This window comes from Hippopotamus amphibius, chromosome 9 (genome assembly GCF_030028045.1).
Source record: "Hippopotamus amphibius kiboko isolate mHipAmp2 chromosome 9, mHipAmp2.hap2, whole genome shotgun sequence".
NCBI lineage: Eukaryota > Metazoa > Chordata > Mammalia > Artiodactyla > Hippopotamidae > Hippopotamus > Hippopotamus amphibius.
Genome location: NC_080194.1, coordinates 104011044 through 104029492, shown reverse-complemented (window position 1 = coordinate 104029492; position 18449 = coordinate 104011044). Strand labels below are relative to the sequence as shown.

General features: G+C 49.5%; 1 protein-coding gene across 3 annotated transcripts; it reads left to right on the top strand.

Moving 5' to 3' along the window:
- Positions 1 to 217: 217 nt before the first annotated feature.
- On the top strand, positions 218 to 18273 carry ACTL6B (actin like 6B). 3 transcript variants are annotated; one of them, XM_057749593.1, is made up of 15 exons: positions 218 to 579; positions 6455 to 6543; positions 7353 to 7429; positions 7624 to 7789; positions 8095 to 8195; positions 12058 to 12155; positions 12810 to 12904; positions 12970 to 13076; positions 13782 to 13871; positions 14021 to 14082; positions 14199 to 14313; positions 14419 to 14499; positions 14596 to 14691; positions 14893 to 14979; positions 17991 to 18273. In XM_057749593.1, exons 1-15 carry the CDS (start codon positions 488 to 490, stop codon positions 18069 to 18071), a joined length of 1437 nt encoding a protein of 478 aa, XP_057605576.1. In that variant the 5' UTR covers positions 218 to 487; the 3' UTR covers positions 18072 to 18273. The 3 variants fall into 3 exon arrangements, with proteins under 3 accessions (XP_057605576.1, XP_057605578.1, XP_057605577.1); XM_057749595.1 differs by lacking the exon at positions 13782 to 13871; XM_057749594.1 differs by lacking the exon at positions 12810 to 12904 and having other exon boundaries at positions 12058 to 12166.
- The last annotated feature ends 176 nt before the right edge of the window (positions 18274 to 18449 follow it).

The window sequence follows — 18449 nt, the reverse complement described above, 5'->3', positions numbered from 1 at the left end:
GCAGAGGGGAGGGTGAAACCGCTGGATGGTCACGTGACCTGCCCTCCCGGATTGGGCGGCTCCAGACTGGGAAGGAGAGCTTAACTCCCCAGTTCTCTCCTTGGCTCCGCCCCCTGCCTGTGAGACCACGCCCCGCGGTAGGGGGCGGAGTTAGATCCCGACCCGCGCAGGGCAGGCCCGCAGGCCTCTAGGTTGTAGAGCAAAGGGCAGGGATTCCGAAGGTACCCAAGCAGGAAAGAGTGGGGACCGCGCTGGCCCCTGGGAACGCAGGTATGCTGTGAGAAAAGTCCTGCCCAGGCAGTGCCCCGCGTTGCCCAGTGAGCCTTTGTAGAACTCTTTACAGGGCTGCATGACACTGTAGTAACAACTCATATTTATTGATTTCCATACTTACGTAATGCTCAAGACAATATTATGAACTTACGTAGTGGCATTGTTCCCACTTTATAGTAGTGGAAACAGATTCCTAAGGCTGCGGAGTTGAGATATGAACCAGGGCAGCTTTATCAACTTTACCGTGTGCAGTGCCAGCCTCTTGATGAACCCCGCTCCGGACCATCCCTGTAATGCGATGAGAATGTAAGTATAAGCCTCAGTTTCCATATTTACAAAATGAGACTGTTGATAGCTACCTGCCCTGCCAGTCACCTTGGGTTGTTATGAGATCCCCACAGATTGTGAAAATGTTTTGGTAAGTTCAAATCAATGAATAGCCTTGAGTCCTCATGCAATTTAAAAGTATCAAAACAGACACTTTTCATGTGTTTTCAAATAACCAATTTTTGAGGGGTGGTGAGGGATCTTAGTTCCCCAGCCAGGAATTAAACCCGTGCGTAACACCGAGTCCAAACCCACTGGACAGCCAGGGAATTCCCAAAAGCACCAATTTTTAAAGAAAATAAGAAAAAAAAAGTCATTCTTGGTTAAGTACAAAGTCCATTTATGTGCACTCACCAATTCAGTGATATATTAGCAGTAGGTAAGAGATGTCAATTAGAACTTGGAAGGGGCCTTATATTTACTTCAATTTCCTCTCAGTCTACAGATGGGCAAAGTGACTTCCCTAAAGTCATTTAGAAAACTAGCAGCCTAGGACTAGAACCTAATTTTGTTAATCTCTATAGGGCATCTGACACTGCTTCCTCTCACTTTGGTTTCTGTGCTAATATGCTTCCTTGTTTTAACTCAATCAGCAAATATTTCTTGAGTCCCAATGATGTGTCAGGCACTGTCTTAGGCCCTGGTGATACAAACTCGAATTTGTGCACCCTCCTCTCCCTGCAGGGAGTTCACAATCTACAGAGGAGACAGATGGTAGACAACCATGGAAATAACTAGTAGTACTGGCAGCTTGGAAGTGCTATTCACTGAGAGCAGAGCAGTTGGAAGGGGATATATTTGGGGAGGAAGATCAAGAGTTTGAAGTTGGGACATGTTAGTTTAGAGGTGCCTAGGAGAGGTGCAAGGCAGAATGCTCAGTAATGGCTGTTGAAGCACGTCTGGGGCTCAGCAGGAGTCTGGATTGGAATAGAGCCTTGAGAATGAGTGGCATTTTAGAGCAGATGACATCATAAAGAGGTTCAGGGAAAAGACAAGATGGCCTAAGGCCAAGCCCTGAGGAACTCCAATATTTAAAGGTCAGGCAGAGGAGAACAAGCTGCCAAAGGAGAAGCCAGAGAGCTGAGAAGAAAATCAGGAGAATGGAATTCTGGAACCCAAAAGAAACGAGTGTTCCAAAAAAGGAATGGTAAACTGTGTCGAATGCTGCAGAGAGGTGAGACAAGGCTGGACTGGGAAGTGGGCATAGGCTTGACTACCGTGGAGGCTGCTACTGGCTTTGTCTGGAGTATCTGCAATGGATGCTCTGCTTGCAGTGGGCTGAGGGCGAGTGAGAAATGAGGCGGTGGAGATGACCAAGGTGGCCAAGGCTTTGGGAATCTTGGCTGGGAGGGGGTGTAGACAGGTGGGGCAGCAACAGGAGGAGAATGTAGAGTCAAGATACTTGTTTTGATGGGAGCTCCTGGAGCTTCTTTAGATAATAGTGAAAAGGACAGCAAGGAGAGAGAGGTGAAGATACAGACAGGTAAGGGATGACCAGTGGATGACCAGTTTCTCTGAGAAGGCAGAAGCCCTGGAGCGTATGTAGAAAACCTAGCTCTGGTGGGTCATAGGACACCTTCCTCCCTCTGTTCTTTCTCAGGCTTCTCCTTGGCCTTCTCCTCCTCTTCAGGACACTCTGTAAATGTTGATTTTCTCAGGATCCTGTCTTCAGCCTGCTCTTCTCACTCTCTATGTTCTTCACTGGTGACTCTAATCACTGCTGGGATCTTCATTACCCCTTAACTGCTCATTACTCTCAGATCTCTGTCTGCAAGTGCAGACTTGGTGTCTGTCCAGCTGCAGACTGAACATCTCCACCTGGATGTTCACGGACAGTGGTGCACTGGAGTCAGTGCTAGCTTGGACCAGCTCACAAAAGCCCATTGTATACCTCTCTTCCCAACTCCTTGTTCAGTGATGTCATGTTGATAGTAGTAACTTGTAGTCGTTGTGGTGGGAGTATTTACACCATGGAAGTCAGCAAATGCTTCAGATGGAGGTTCCCCTTCCTCAAAGAGCTGGTTGTTAAAACTGATTACACATCAATGTTTACAGATGGCTCACACTCAACATATTCAAAACTAAAGTAATCCTCTTCCTTCCCACCCCATCCTCCCCAACCCTACCCCTCCTCCGAATCTCTTGGCCTAGTTAACAGCACCTCCATCCACCCAGGAGCTTCTCACTCCCTCATTCCCCATGTCCAAAGGATGGTCAACTAGTTAGGCTATAGTCCAAGCTGCTAGAACAAAGAGTCCCCAGAATTCAATGGCTTAAGTGAAAACCCCAAAATAGATCCTCCAGGACTGTGGGGCATCTCAGCCATCCTCAATGTGTGGCTTCCATCTTTGTGTCCAGTGGGGCCCAGGCATTTCCCACTATTGCATCTGAATCTCATCTCTTGGGAAGGGGGGTGGCATGGAAGTCTGAGTTCTGTCCTGTTTAAGGACACCACTGACTTCTACTCAGAAGTTAGCCAAATACAAGGAAGGGACACCACTGACTTCTACTCAGAAGTTAGCCAGATATAAGAAGGGCTGGGAAATGTAGTCTGTAGCCATGTACCCTGTTAAAACATTGCTCATAAAGAAAGAAGGGAGATGGCTATTGATGTAAGGCTAGCAGTCTGTGTCATCAGTGGATACATCTTGTCAATGCTACCTCTCCAATATTGCTTAAATCTATCCCTTCTACTGTATGCCAACGGCTATTACCTTGATTCTTGTCTACTTCCTGGCCTTTCAGGATAGTCCCTCTCTAATCAACTTACCAACTAGCTGCCAGAAGGTATCTTTCTAAAATGCCAGTTGGATCGTATAACTTTGCTTTTCAAAAGCATGCAGTAGTTTCCCATTGACTCCATGAGAAGGGCCAAATTTCTTTGCAAGACACAGGCTGGGTCTCTTCCCCTCTACCAAGAATGCTTTACACCCCCCCACTCCAATTCTACTTCCTGTCATCTGGGAAATTTTTCATTTTCTCAGCCTTAGTTTAAATATTGCCTCCCTGACTACATCATTGTTTGTGCCCCACTGCAATGCTGGCTACATGCCTGTTGCAGTCTTTACTGGACTGTTTCTTTCTGGGCACTTGCCACCTGCACTAGGGGCTCCCTGGGAAGCCCGGGCACTTGGTTTGTCTGGGTGAGAGCTCACCTGGCAATGAACAGACCCTAACAAGATGCCAAATCTAAATCATATCCAAGGTGTGGGGTCTGGGGGTCATGGTCCTACCACCTTCAGTGTCATTACAGGTGCTCAGGTTTGGCCAGTGTAAGAACCTCCAGATGACCTTATTGAGCTAATTGTTTCATCATCCGTCTTCCAAAGTAGACATTTAACTCAGTGAGAGTCACATCAAGGTATTTGAGCCATTTTACTCCCAGTGCCTATCAGGCAGCTGGAGAACATCTATACAATGAATAGAAGTGAGGCAACATTTTCCCCAGGATCAATACTCTTCACACGCCATAGTTCAAATCTCAGCTCTACCCCTTACAGCTGAGTGACATTGGGCCAGTCACTTACGTCACCATGCCTCTGTTCCCCCTGCAAAAAGGGGGTGATGATCAGGTCATTATGACGACTAAATTAATATTTGTAAAGCATTTATAACAGTGCCTGGCACCTAGCAGATGCTTTGTGTTTGCTAAGTAAAAACAGGGTTCAGGCATGAATGAGTCGGTCTTTGACTATTTCTCTCATTTCATTTCCCCTGTCAAGTGTCTCTGCCACCAGCTCATCTCCATCTTTCCTATTTCCACATATGCCAGAAATGTCCACGTCTCTAGACATTTGCCCACACTGTTCTCTGTGTGGAAGACCTTTCCCACCTTGTTCACCAGTGGCCCCTATTTATCCTACACAATTCAGCTCAAACTTCATTTTAGAAGCCTCCCTGGACTCTCAGAGACAGGTAGCCCCTCCCTCCTCTGGGCCTCCATTTCACCGCACTTTCATGCATGTCTGAGCTCCCCACTGCACCAAAACTCCTTGAGAGCAGAGATATATCTTAGGTACCTTAACAATCCCATACCTTGTACAATGCCTGGCACACCATAGGCATAAAAGATGTTTGTTGAATCAATGAATGGATGAATGAAATATATTAATAAACTTTACTTTAACCACGTCCATCACGCAATAGAATATCATGTCAGATCCTATGACAAATGGAAATTGGCCACAGTTGACTGGAGGTAAATCAAGTCTAGTCCGTAGTTCACTGACTGTAGTTTTTCCAGCAACCATAAGAGGAAAAATCACTTTACCAGGTAGACTGCAGATTTCTATGTGTATATGGATAATAATATTAAAGCCTCAAAAATGTCTCAGGGGTCTTCTTAGGACCAGATGTTTGCTGAGTAGTCCCGTGTGCCCAGCTCTTAGCCAGGAACTTGATTCTGGTTTCAGATTGAGTCCTCACCACCAGCTGTCCTACAGATGGGGGCAGTGAAGCTTGCAGAGGGACACAGAGGTGGTATGAAACAAGGTCATCTATCAACTGGCTGATGAGAGATATGAGTTCTAGTCCTGGCTCTGCCCCAGTGGGCTGTGTGACCCAAGACAGGGCCCTGCCTCTATCTGGGAAAATCCCTATAAAATCTAGGAGTTGGATCCATGATCAGTAAGGTTTCCCCTGACTGGGGCAGTTTCCGAATCTGAGATCCTGATGGGGGAGGGGGTAGAGGGAACTGACAAGGTGAACTTACTGGGGAAGTGAAGCGACACTATTCAGTGTCAACAAAAGGAGAGGTGTGGGCCAGGAATAGAATCACTTTCCCTCCAGTGTCCCTTTTAATCCCCACCTCAGCATTTTGAAAGATGAAGAAATGAGGCACCCAGAGGTTAAATAAGGGGCTGTTCCAATTCACCCAGCCCTCAATTTATAGAAGCCAATGACTGACCTGAGTTCACTCTGGAATATTTTGGTTTCCAAGCTCCTGAGTCAGCTCTCTCTCCTACAGCTTACCCCTCCCACTGAATTCTCCAGTCTGGGGAGCCAGGCCTGGACTCAGAACCAACCCTGGGCATGTGAAATGCCACTGTCGCCAGTGGGTAATGAATGAGCCAGCTCAAACTATCTGTCCTTTGGCTAAGGAAGGGTGGAGTCTCTTACCGAGGGAGTATGTGGTGAGTAGAGAGCCTTCAGGGGCATTCGGCCATCACACAGAACCCTCTGCCTCTGCTATCCCTGGTCTTAATGCTCCCCCCACCCCTAAACAAGTAGGTGGGAGTGCCCCCAACACACGCATGTATCCCCATGCACGTGTGTACACACACATGCATATGCACACACACACTGGCACACTCAGACACGTCACACAGGCACACCTACACATGTGCTCACACAAGAGCCTCTCAGCTGAGCCAGGTTGTCAGAGCTGCTCCTTCGCCTTCTCTTTCAAAATTGCTGTAGAGGTGGCCTCATGCCAGGAGCCCAGAAGGACCTACGAGCCCACTAGGGGAAAACCTACTTGCTTGATAAATAACTCCTGAGAAGAACAGATGAAAAGAGAGGGAGGGGACTTCCCTAGTGGTCCAGGGGTTAAGACTCCGCGCTTCCAATGCAGGCTGCGCGGGTTCCATCCCTGGTCTGGGAACTAAGATACCCACATGCCGCGCTGTGCGGCCAAAAAAAAAAAAGAGAGAGAGGGAGAGGGTTAGGTGAGCGCCATATGTGAACGGGTGTACATGTGTATGTATAAGGCCCAGGCACCAGGGGACCAGCAAGGAAAAGGGGGCCATCAGAAAGACAAGGGTGGAAAGAAACAGGGAGAAAATGGAGACACACCCCTTCCCGTACCTCTCCCTCTCCTTCTTCCCTTCCCTTACTCTCCGGTGATTTCATTCAGTCCAGGGTATGGCAGAACCTTGCTCCGGGGCCTGAGAATGGATGACTCTCCGAAACTATGGCGCCCTCTCCTAGACCCCATTTTAAAAAGTAAGGAAGCAGGGGCCCCGTCAGTCACCCTGCAGGTCTTGTCCGAATCTCTTGCAGAGTCCTGGTCTCTGCCAGCCTATCCCTTAAGTGCCGGCGTCGAGATCCTTGCTCCCGCTAATCCCCTCCCCGCCGCCTAAGGTTGAAGGTTCTGCCCCTTTAAAGAAGCGGCCCCTGGCTGGGTTATTGTCTCGCCTCTCAGCCAATCGGCGGCGCCGTTGGGGGCGGGGAACCTGGCCTCCCGATTGGCCGTCCTGCGCCCCGCCCCGCCCGGGATCCCGGGAGCTGTCCGGCTGCCTCGGTGCTGATCCCGCCGCCGCCCACGGGCCGCGAGCAGCGCTGAGGGCACTATGAGCGGGGGCGTCTACGGCGGAGGTGAGCGAGCCTCGGGCTTCGGGCTCCCCAGCCTGGCGCGGCCTCGCGCGAAGCCCAGCGCCCCGAACCCGCACGACCCAAGCTCTGGGCACCCTGGGGCCTGTCACCTCGGCGTTCGAGCGGGTCCAGCCCCGGGTTTGGGTCCTGCGCCACTCCAACCTTCGACCCTCCCCGGACGTTCGCGCGCACAGGGCCCAACCTCTCCAACCCGTCTCCGCCCGGCCCCCAGCCAGGCAAGGAGAGTGGCCAGAACACGACCACTGGGCAGAAAGGGACTTTGGAGACTTGACCCCCACTCCCCGAACCCTGAACTCCTGGCCGAACTCCCACCTGCCCTGACCGGCGTTGAAGGTGGCTCTGCCCTGACCTCCTCTGGGAGCAGTGCAAGGGGAGAGAGTTTGGGAGAGATCACCTCACAAGTCTGTCTCCCCGCACAGATGAGGTGGGGGCGCTGGTCTTTGACATTGGCTCCTTCTCAGTCCGCGCTGGGTACGCTGGGGAGGACTGTCCCAAGGTGAGCCTTCCAGCCCCCTGCCCAAATCCTAGGGCTCCCATGCAGCCTTCCCAATGATCCAGGGCTCTCAGAGCCCAGAGAGAACCTCTGCTGAGCGGGAATGTGGGAGTAAACCCAGGGGTAGGCTGAGGACCCTGTTATGGGCCTGGATAAGAGCAAGAGATTGATTTCTCTCCTGCCCATACCCCCTCCAGGCTGACTTCCCTACCACGGTGGGGCTGCTGGCCGCGGAGGAGGGGGGCGGGCTGGAGTTGGACGGGGAGAAAGAGAAGAAAGGGAAGATCTTTCACATCGACACCAATGCCCTCCATGTGCCTCGGGATGGAGCAGAGGTCATGTCGCCCCTCAAGAATGGCATGAGTAAGGGGGCCCCCACCTACCGCCTCCTGACACAGACTCAGAGCCCACACCCAACAACATGGGGCACAGCACCCCACAACCACAGAGCCTTCCTTGCTGCTGCCCAAGTCCCAGGGATGCCCTCACTTCTTCCCACAGCTGCCTGGTTCCTAACCAGGGGCCACCAGATTCCTGGGAAGGGGGGACTTCTGCTGGAGCTTGTCTTATTTCCCCTCCCCTGGACTTGCCTTCCCTCCTTCCTTTCCTTCCTGTCCCTGGACCCCTGCCTGCCCACCCTCATCTGTCCACTGGTCTCCTGGCCCCAGTCGAGGACTGGGAGTGCTTCCGTGCGATCCTGGATCACACCTACAGCAAACACGTCAAGTCTGAGCCAAATCTGCACCCAGTGCTCATGTCTGAGGCCCCGGTAAGTGCCTCATCCAGCCCCTAGTCCAGCCCTGGGGCCCACCATCCACTTCTCTCCTCAAGCCATCAATCACTCCACTTCGCTTTTCAAATTTTCCTTCCAACTTCATCATCTTCAACCACTTTCCTTCCTCCCTGGTTTAGTCTCCGTGCCTCCCTCTCTCCTCCAGCTCTATCCACTTGCCCTTCCCCCGCAGCCAACCTTACACACTGCCCCTCCCCCCAAGTCCTTTTATGACCTTTTAACTTAAATTTTTTGTTAATATTGTATATACACATAAAGAATCAATTTGCTTTATAAAGTATGTTAAGAAAAAAACTGCCATTCATAGCCTTCTCCTTCTATTTCCCCTTTTTCAGAGGCAGTTGCCTTTCTCTCTTTTAGGTTTTTTTTTTCCCATTACCTTTTATATCTCTAAATATCACACAAATTGCTGATTGTGAATTTTTTAGCTTTAGGCATTATCTATGAATTTCCCACTATAGAAAATGAATGTTTAGCTCTCTTTCCTCCCCAGCCCACACCACACATATTTCTTATTTCTTACTTAAAGTACAGTTATAGTTTAGGGATTTTTCAAAGATCAATATTCAGTATTTACACTCATCCTTATGTATGCTAATCGGGCCTGAGCCAGGAAATAAACTATGGTTTATTTTCCTTTCCTGTGCAACTTTTTGTTTTCTCTAGCACTGGAAATTGTATTGGTTTCTGTTTTCCTTAGTTTTCTATCTACTTAATAATGTGACCCTAATTTATTCAACAGTTATCTATATCTTTTCTCAAGACATTAATTCCTTTAGGTGTTCTATCAATTTCATCTTCAAGAAAATCTCTCCAGGAGCCCACTGACCTGCTCTACTTTGGACTAGTTACCTTCTATGCAGAAGATGTAGGTATCATCCTGACATCTCCTTCACCATCATTGTAAGGAAACACTTCGCCTTCCTCCTGTATTAGAAGTCCATTTCCTGTATCTCATGACTCCTTTTCTTGATTTTCTCCTTTGTTTTCATGGAGCACATCTTCCAGTAACTGTCTTAAAAAGCTCATAAGAGGTAACATTTTTGAGACCTTGTATGTCTAACCTTGGATTGATACTTTAGCTAGGTATAACACTCCAGGTTGGAAATCATTTTTCTTTGGAATCTTGAAGGCATTTCTCCAATGTCTTCCAGCATATACTGTTGCCATCAAAAAGGCCAAAATCATATACTTCCTGATCCTTTAATGTAACTTATTTTTCTTTCTGAGAGTTTATAATGTTTTCACTGTCCTCTGTATTTTATAATTTCACAATATTTTATTGGTTTAGTTTTGTCCATGGCTTTGGACACTCAATGTATCCCTTTAATTTGGAAACCTGTCTTTCAATTCAGTGAAAAAAAATTTAATTACTTATTTGATGATTTATTCCTTTCAATTTTCTCTGTTCTCTCTTTTAGGAAAATCCTGTTATTTGGATTTTATACCTCCTGAACTGGTCTCCTAATGTTCTCAGCTTTCTCTTATGTTTTCCATCTCTTAATCTCTTTCCTCTGATATTCCCTCAATTTATTTTTCAACTCTTCTATTAAGTTTTTAATTCCTGCTCCTGTAGTTTTATTTCCCAGGAACTGTTTCTTATTCCATGCATGTTACTTTTTACAGCATCCTATTCTTGTTTCATGGGTGCAGTGTCATTTGTTATCTGACTAAGGGTACTATTAGTTTTGTCTTTGGAAGTTTTCATCTCCTTGTATAATTATTTTTCTTCCAAGTTGTTTTGTTTTGTTTTGTTTTTCCCTTGCCCTTTCTTGTGAGTCTCTATCTCATTTTCTAGGCTTTTCTCAGATTTCCACAAATCCTTGGTTGTCTGTATATGTTTAAAAATAGGGGACTAAAAAGCTTATTGGGCAGGGGGAATTGCTGAGTGCAGTCTTTGGTATAGCATGATCTGACTGGGATGTTTACTCGGCAGCCTCTGATAATTGGTATCTTTAGATCTTTGATGTAACTCACAGGGAAGACTTCCAACCTGATAGGCCTGCCCACCCCCTTTCTGGAAGCCAAATGAGCGAATAGGGCTGATGTTATCAGCATTCAATATTCATAGCATCATTTAATTCCCCTCTTTTAAGTATAGTGTCCTCACTCCCAACAGTGACAAGTGTCCCACCAGTCCAGAGACCCTCAGTTTTACTCTCTCCAGAGAATAAATTTCCAGTCTTCCGCTGAAGTTGGAGTGGACAATAGCCTAGTGACGTGGAATTAGGAAGAGAGTTTAGGGATCTATTACTTGAATAGCTTTAAACAATCTTATTTTGTTTCCGCTTTCCCTCCATTTCCAGAGTTACCTGAAACTACCAATTCCTGATCCCTTGGTGGATTCTGATATTTAACACAAGCTGTTGTTGGCTTTTTCCACTACCAGTGCGGGAGTCACCATTCTTGAATCTATTAAGTCAGTTACCGCTCACCTATCTGATTTCCAACCTTCACAAATTTGTTGCTGTTTTCTCATTTCTTATTATTCTCAACCTTTAAGGGTTTATGCCTCTCTGTCTCTCTGTCTCTCTCTTAGGTAAAATTGACATAACATAGAATCAACCTTTTTTTAAGTTAACAATTTAGTGGTATTTAATACATTCACAATGTTGCGCAAGCATCACCTGTATCTAGTTGCAAAACATTTTCATCACCCTCAAAGAAAACCCATTTTCATTTAGCAGTTTCCCTTCACTCCCCCTGCCCCCAGCCCTTGGCAACTATCATTCAGCTTTCTGTCTCTATGGATATATGTATTCTGGATCGTTCATATAAACAGAATCATACAATATGTGACTTTTTGTGTCTGTATTATTTCACTTAGCATAATGTTTTTGAGGTTCATCCATGTTGTAGCTGACTGAGTGATATTCCATTGTATGCATATACCACAATGTGTTTTTCCATTCATCCATTGATGGACATTTGAGTTATTTCTAACTTTGGCTATTGTGAATAGTGCTGCTGTGGGCAGTTGTGTGCAAGGATTTGTTTGAGTATCTGTTTGCAGTTCCTTTGGGTATATAACTAGGAATGAATTTGCTGGGGCATGTGATAATTCTATGTTAATTTTCTGAGGAACTGCCAATTATTTTCTACAGCAGCTGAGCCATGTAACCTTCCCACCAGCAATGCATGTGGATTTGTCCACATCCTTTCCTTTCCAATGCTTGTTATTTTCTGTCTTTTTCCTTTGTTTTGTTTTTTAATTATTATCACACCCTAGTGGGTGTGAAGTGGTATCTCATTGTGCTTTTGATGTGCATTTCCCTAATGGCCAAAAATGTTGAACCTCTTTTTATGTGCCTGTTGGCTTTTGTGGGTTTATGTTTTTGGTGTTGTTGTTTTTTTTTAATTCCCCCTTTATTATAGTTTTACCAGGATCTTGGGAGGGAATAAAAGTAGATGTTTGTATTCAGTCCAACATTTTTACCCAGAAATCTTCTTCCTCAGCTTTCTTGCTTATGAGATGATTAGAGTGGGGAAGAGGGATGTACTGGGGGCTGAGGGTGGCCGGGCTGGTGGTGGTGGTGCTGAAGTATGTATTGCACAATAAAGAGCACTGGGCTAGGAGTCAGGAGACTGTGACTCTAGACCCAGCTCTACCAAGAGCTTTCTGTGTGATCTTGACAAGTTTCCCTCTGTGAGTTTCGTTTTCTTCAGGTGTGTTTGAATTGTGATCTTTAAAATTCTTTATAGTTCTCACATTCTAAAGATCTGTGAGGGTCAGCGGACCTGATCTCTGTCCACAGTGCAAGAGGGGTGGAGGGGCAGTATGCACATGGATCAGTGCCTTTCCCTTCCTGAATCTTTCCCTCTTGCACTTTCTCCCCAGTGGAATACACGGGCCAAGCGGGAGAAGCTGACAGAGCTGATGTTCGAGCAGTACAACATTCCTGCCTTCTTCTTATGCAAGACAGCTGTGCTTACTGCGTATCCTCTGGGTTAAGCTGCTCTGCCAGAGTGGGGGGGTCAGGGTGGGGTGTGTGGTGTACTGAGCTGGAGGCTGGACCTGATTCTATGGAGATTAATATCCTGGATGGGCAGACATCCCCCAAACCCCATTAGTGTGGAGGGCCCCTGGGAGCTAAGTGCCTTGGACCTTGGGGTGGTCAGATCAGCAGCCCTTTCCCATTCCCTGTATCAGACTGGAGAGTTGGGACAAGTAGACAGCAGGGGCCGGGGCTGGAGACAGGAGGGAAGGGTATATGACTTTGAGGCGTTCCCTTCTCAAGCAGCCAACCAGCTTTTTTTTTTTTAAGGATCTGCCCTGCATTGAACCCTGTGCTAGGCACTGGGGCGATATAGGCCCTAATTTCAGGGAGCCCATTGGGACATAGAACTAAACCTAAAGAGAGGCTGGGAGCTCAAAAGGAAGGAATAGAGGAAGACAGTGTGATTCAAACAAAAAAAAATGACAAGGGTCTCAGCTGCCTTTCTCTAGCAGATGGGTCACAAACCAGAAGGAAAGATTTGCAGACTGGGAATGGGCTGGACCCACAGGAGAAGAAAGTGATTAGGCCATACTCAGGTCCCAGCCCCCTCATTTGCTGCTGCTGTCTCTTTGACCTACCCATCCCACACCAGCTTTGCAAATGGACGCTCCACAGGTCTGGTGCTGGACAGTGGGGCCACCCACACCACGGCCATTCCAGTGCATGATGGCTACGTCCTGCAGCAAGGTGGGGCCTCGGCAGGGGTCGGGGGCACCTTAGGGGACCAGGCCCTTACACCTCCTCCTTTCCAGGCATTGTCAAGTCACCCCTGGCAGGGGACTTCATCTCCATGCAGTGCCGAGAGCTCTTCCAGGAAATGGCCATTGACATCATCCCGCCTTACATGATCGCAGCCAAGGTGGAGCCTCTGGGATGTCCTGGGCACTGACCCTATGACTGTCAACCCACTGACCCATCAGATTTCAGGGTGGGGAGCAGCCAGGCCCCAGGAGGACCCTGGGTCCTCAATTTGCAATTGAGGCATCAGAGATCCGGACAGGCTGAGGGATATATGGCCAAGGTCCCACAGCCAACTGCTAGCAGGATATGTGTGTGAGGGTCAGTGTGGTGGGTTCTGGGGTCCAGTAGACCCAGGTTCAAGGTCTGCTTCTGCCACAGAAGAGCTGTATGACCTAGGGCATGAGACTGAATCTCCCGAGCCTCAATTTCCTCCCCTGTAAAGTGGAATAACAGCACTTAGGGCTGCCACATGTGTTAAATGAGACACTGCATACAAGGGACCCCCACGTGGAACACGGATCAGTAAAAGGCTGTTTCCTTAAGGTCTGGCCTCCTGCTAAATGCCCCAGGCCCTCAACGTTCTCTGACCGAGGCCTTTCAGACCAGCTGTACCTGCTGCGTGCATGGCATCCACAGGGACGGGCTCTCCCCATTCTCTCTCATCTAACAGGGAAGGGGGAGAAGCACCTTTTCCGGGCAACAGAGCAAAGAACCCAGTGCCCGTTAGCTGCAGAGCCGGCGAGTGCTGGGGACGCAGGTGTGGACAGGGTGGGTTCGGCTAGTGTGGGATGGGGAAGGGTGCTCACAGGCTGTGCCCCCACAGGAGCCCGTACGGGAGGGTGCCCCCCCAAACTGGAAGAAGAAGGAGAAGTTACCCCAGGTTTCCAAGTCCTGGCATAACTACATGTGCAATGTGAGGCGCTGGAGGGGGTCCCCCCAACCCCCACCCCCAGCTCCTATTCCCCTGCCATGAGCAGAGGGGAGGGACAGAGACCCTGCAGGTGGGGTAGGGGTGGGGCCTGAGGAGGGAGCCCAGCCCTCACCACCTCCCTGGGTTCTCAGGAGGTGATCCAGGACTTCCAGGCCTCCGTGCTGCAGGTCTCAGACTCTCCCTATGATGAGCAGTGAGTGGGGCCCACATTGGGGGGAGGGGGGTGGAGAGGGGGCAGGCCTGGGGCTCAGGGGGGACCGCTGGTTCTTTGGGAGCACCCTCAAGCAGAGTCTTGCTCCTGCTGGGCAGGGTGGCTGCGCAGATGCCCACAGTGCACTACGAGATGCCCAATGGCTACAACACAGACTACGGTGCAGAGCGACTCCGCATCCCTGAGGGCCTGTTTGATCCCTCCAACGTCAAGGTGGGCTGGGTGGAGGGCCCTGGATCCCGGAGTGTGGGAGAAGCTGGGAAGGCTCACAGGGGCCTGGGTGGAGAGGACAGAGGGCCCAGTCACCTTTCTCCGCAGGGCCTGTCGGGGAACACCATGTTAGGCGTGGGCCACGTGGTGACTACCAGCATCGGCATGTGCGACATTGACATTCGCCCGGTGAGGCCCAAGCCTGGGTCTGGGTGCAGGGGCCCAGGAGAAGTGAGGAAGGGGAGGGGCTGTCCCCGACTGCTCACTCCTCCTGCCTGCTCTCAGGGCCTGTACGGCAGTGTCATTGTCACTGGTGGGAACACGCTGCTCCAGGGCTTCACTGACAGGCTCAATCGAGAGCTTTCCCAGAAGACTCCACCGGTAGGAGCCCAACCCCGGCCAGGGCCCTGGGCTCCAGTCCTGGCTCAGCCCTTGAGGACCAAGTCCTTCCTCCTTCCCATACATTGAGCGAGCATTCTGGCCACCAGCGCGGCCCCTTCCCACTGTGGCTTCCCCATCCCCAGCCCTGTCCCTCCCCAGAAGCCAGGCGTCTGCTTCCACCAGCCCCTCTTTCTTCCCCAGAGCATGAGGCTGAAACTCATTGCCAGCAACAGCACCATGGAGCGCAAGTTCAGCCCCTGGATTGGAGGCTCCATCCTGGCCTCACTGGTGAGAGGGGAGGGGCCTGGCGTAGCGCCGAATGTGGGGAAGGGCAGTTCCAGACAGCCCCTGCTGCATTGCCTGCTCCTCATTCATTCATTCAACAAACATTTATGAAAGGGCAGTCAGTGTTCCCAGAAAGATGAATGCTACATCAGGACACAAATTGGGGAGCAGAGGGCAGGAAGCGGAGAGGTTGGCTGAGATGAGACTGTGGTGGTCTCGTGTATCAGGGTGAGACCCTGAAGGTTTGTAATGGCCATAGGCTTGTCTGGGAAGAGTACACCAGACACGAGTCTTTGGGGATCAGGGTATGAGCTGGATGTGAGGGGACCTTGCCAGGAGGCTCTTTCTATTGTCCTGGAGTCACAGAATGGGTAGCAGTGGGGATGGGGTGGCGAGCAAGGGGCAAACATAGGCAGGCAGGCTGGTTCTGGGGCACTGGGTGGGGAGTTCAGTCTGGACCAGCTCCTGGGGCAGAGGCAAGACGTTGAGCAGCGAGGTGAAGATGCAAACTGCATCTGGGGCGGGGGGGGCGGGGCAGTGTGTGTCAGCCACACAGAGGGGACAGCAAGGCCATGACAGGACAAGGAGGATATCCAAGAGGGGGTGCCCCCAAGGAGACGGAAACAAGGGTCAGAGTGACAGGAGACTGACGATATGAAGTTAGCTCAGGGCTGGGAGCGTGTCAGTCACACAGTTGTTGTGGGCCTCCTGTGCACCTGAAGTGGACAGACAGCCCAACCTAGTCCCTGCCTCTGTGTGTGGGGACAGTCTGGAAGCCGAGACAATTAAACAGGAGGTCACCACAAAGTGTGGGGTGTACCTTCAAAGGAAGACTTGATCTTCCTTTGGGGTTCAGGGGCCATGAAGGGCCTCTAAGGACCATTCAAGCTGAGATGAGTAAGTAAGAACTTCTGAAGCAAAGCAGGAGAGAGGGTGCTTGGCCCCTGGGGAGAGCCAGGTGAGGTGAAAGGCTGGGGCATGTGCTGTGGGATCTGAGCTGCGGAAGCTCGCTTGGGCTACAGAGCAGAGAGTGGATTGAAGAGGGCTGCTGTGGTCTCCACTGTGACCCGGGTTTGACACCAGAGCAGATATCAGGGGATGGAATTGAAAGCTTATCGGAGGTCTGACTGACAGAATGTGGGCACTGTTTGGAATGAGGTCAAGGACAAGGCCCAGGATGCTAGCTCCTGGCAGTGCTGTCCAAGAGGAATGTAATGTGAGCCACATATGTCATTTAAAATTTTCGGTAGCCATATTTAAAGAGTCCAAAGAAACACATGAAATTAAGTTTTAAGAATATATCATATTTAATCCAATATATCCAAACTATTGTCATTTTAATATGTCACCAATATAAAAATTGAGATGTTTTACATTCTTTTCTCTGGATTTAGTCTTCAATGTCTGGTATATATTTGATGTGTGGAGCACATCTCATTTGGAACTGGCCACATTAGTGCTCAGTAGCTCCATTTCAAGTGTTTCACGTGGCAAGCGGCCACTGGATTTGGACAGGGCAACTGCAGAAGGTGAGAAAGACTAAAGAAGCAGGTTTGGGGCAGGCTGGGAGAAGATGGTGAACGCAGTTGTGGACATGTTGAGTGTGAGGTCCCAGGTACACTGAGGAGGAGGTGTCCAAAGACAGCTGAGTACCGTAAGTCCCCTACTTATGAACCTTCAAGCTGTGTGCTTTCAAAGATGTGAACATGTTTGCATGCCCAATTATGTAAGTTAGTTCACACGTCTGGTGTACATTGTCACGCGCGTGCATCCTCTACAAATGGTTGTGTTTTTGTGTACTTTATAGTACTACATAGTAGAGTACAGTAGTAAAGTACTAGTAAAAAATAGAAGTGTTCATTTCTTTGGTACTAGTGCAGAACTTCTTAGAATATGTAACCTTAGAATATTTCTTTAAAAATTATATTTCAAGCCCATAAAATAATTTCTCTCGAAGAATTTTGAATAGGAATGTACATTAGATACTACAGATATTGGATTGATAGATAAAAACCAGATATCACCTTTTTAATCCAATTACTTCACTGTGACCACATTTGTTAAAACTGAGTTCACTTTTATGTTTGGTCTTTATGATGTCTTTGGATCCCTAGTACCTGTATTTCAGCAGACATAATATACTTGTGTAACAGTATTATAGAGCTATTACAGTACAGTACTGTATAGCTGATTGTGTTAGTTGGGTAGCTAGGCTAAATTTGTTGGACTTATACACAAATTGGACTTATGAATGTGCTCTTGGAAGAGAACTCATTGGTATGTAGAGGACTTACTGTATTTGGGTCTGGAACTCAGCACGGAGATCTGCATTGGAAACTGCAGATGGTGGGAAGGGTGGGGCTCTGGCAGTGAGCAGAAGCCAGGGGAGGGGGTGACATGGTCCAAGACAGCGTGTTCTTCCTGGACATGCCAAGGGACAGAAGCAGGGACACGCATACTAACTTTCAGGCAGAGGCAGAGCGACCATAGAGAGGGTAGTCTGAAATGCCAGGGCCGGAGACCCTCAAGGCACTTGTTTCAACACGGGGGGTAGGGGTGGGGCGCCAAAGTGAAGACCTCCTAATATCCTGATGTTAGGTGGTGTCAGATTGGTGAGGAGGGTGGAGGAAAGATTTTTCTTGGGAAGGAGGGAGACGGCATGTTTGTAAGGCCTGATGGAGTGATAGGGTACCTGGTGGAGAAGGGATGTGGAGTGTTGGGGGTGCGGGTTCACAGGCCTGGGGCTGTAAGCTCCACCTCCCAACTTGAGAACAGTCCCTGGGCCCCCAGGCAGGCAGGTGCTCAATAAATACTTGTTGAATGAATGAATCGTGGATTGAACGATATGAAGCGCGTACGAAGGAAGGGACGGGAAGATGGGGCAAGTTGGTGGTTGCGGGAGGGCTGTGGGCTTGAGAGGAGGCGGGGTCGAGCCTGCACGGGTGGAATGTGGGGAGGCGCTTCTCCCTCCCTACTGGGCCTCCCTGACCGCCAGTGTCGCCCCCCCTCCCCAGGGCACTTTCCAGCAAATGTGGATCTCCAAGCAGGAATATGAAGAGGGCGGGAAGCAGTGCGTGGAGCGGAAGTGCCCCTGAGAGCGCCCCCTCCCCACCCACAGGCCCGCCTGCAGCGATGGGGGAGGGAACGCGAAAGGAAGGAGATGGTTTCCCCCACCTCGGCTCCGCAAGCGCAGATCCAAGACCCCAACGCTCCCATCGCCCCCCTTTCTTCCTCTCCCGACTCGTCCTGTTAGATTGTGATGTTTCTGGGTTGAAAGCAGTAAAAAAATGCTTTAAGGAAAAAAAAAAGTTTGACCTCTTTGGGGGTAGGCAGTGGGGCCAGGGGTCTGGAGGGAGGAGAGAGGAGGGCCACACCTATATCCATTCGGAATCGCATGGGGGACGCCAGGGCAAGGTCTCCGGGCGGTGGCAGAGCCGCAGGAGCCACGGATGCCTCAGGTTTCAAAGGGGCCG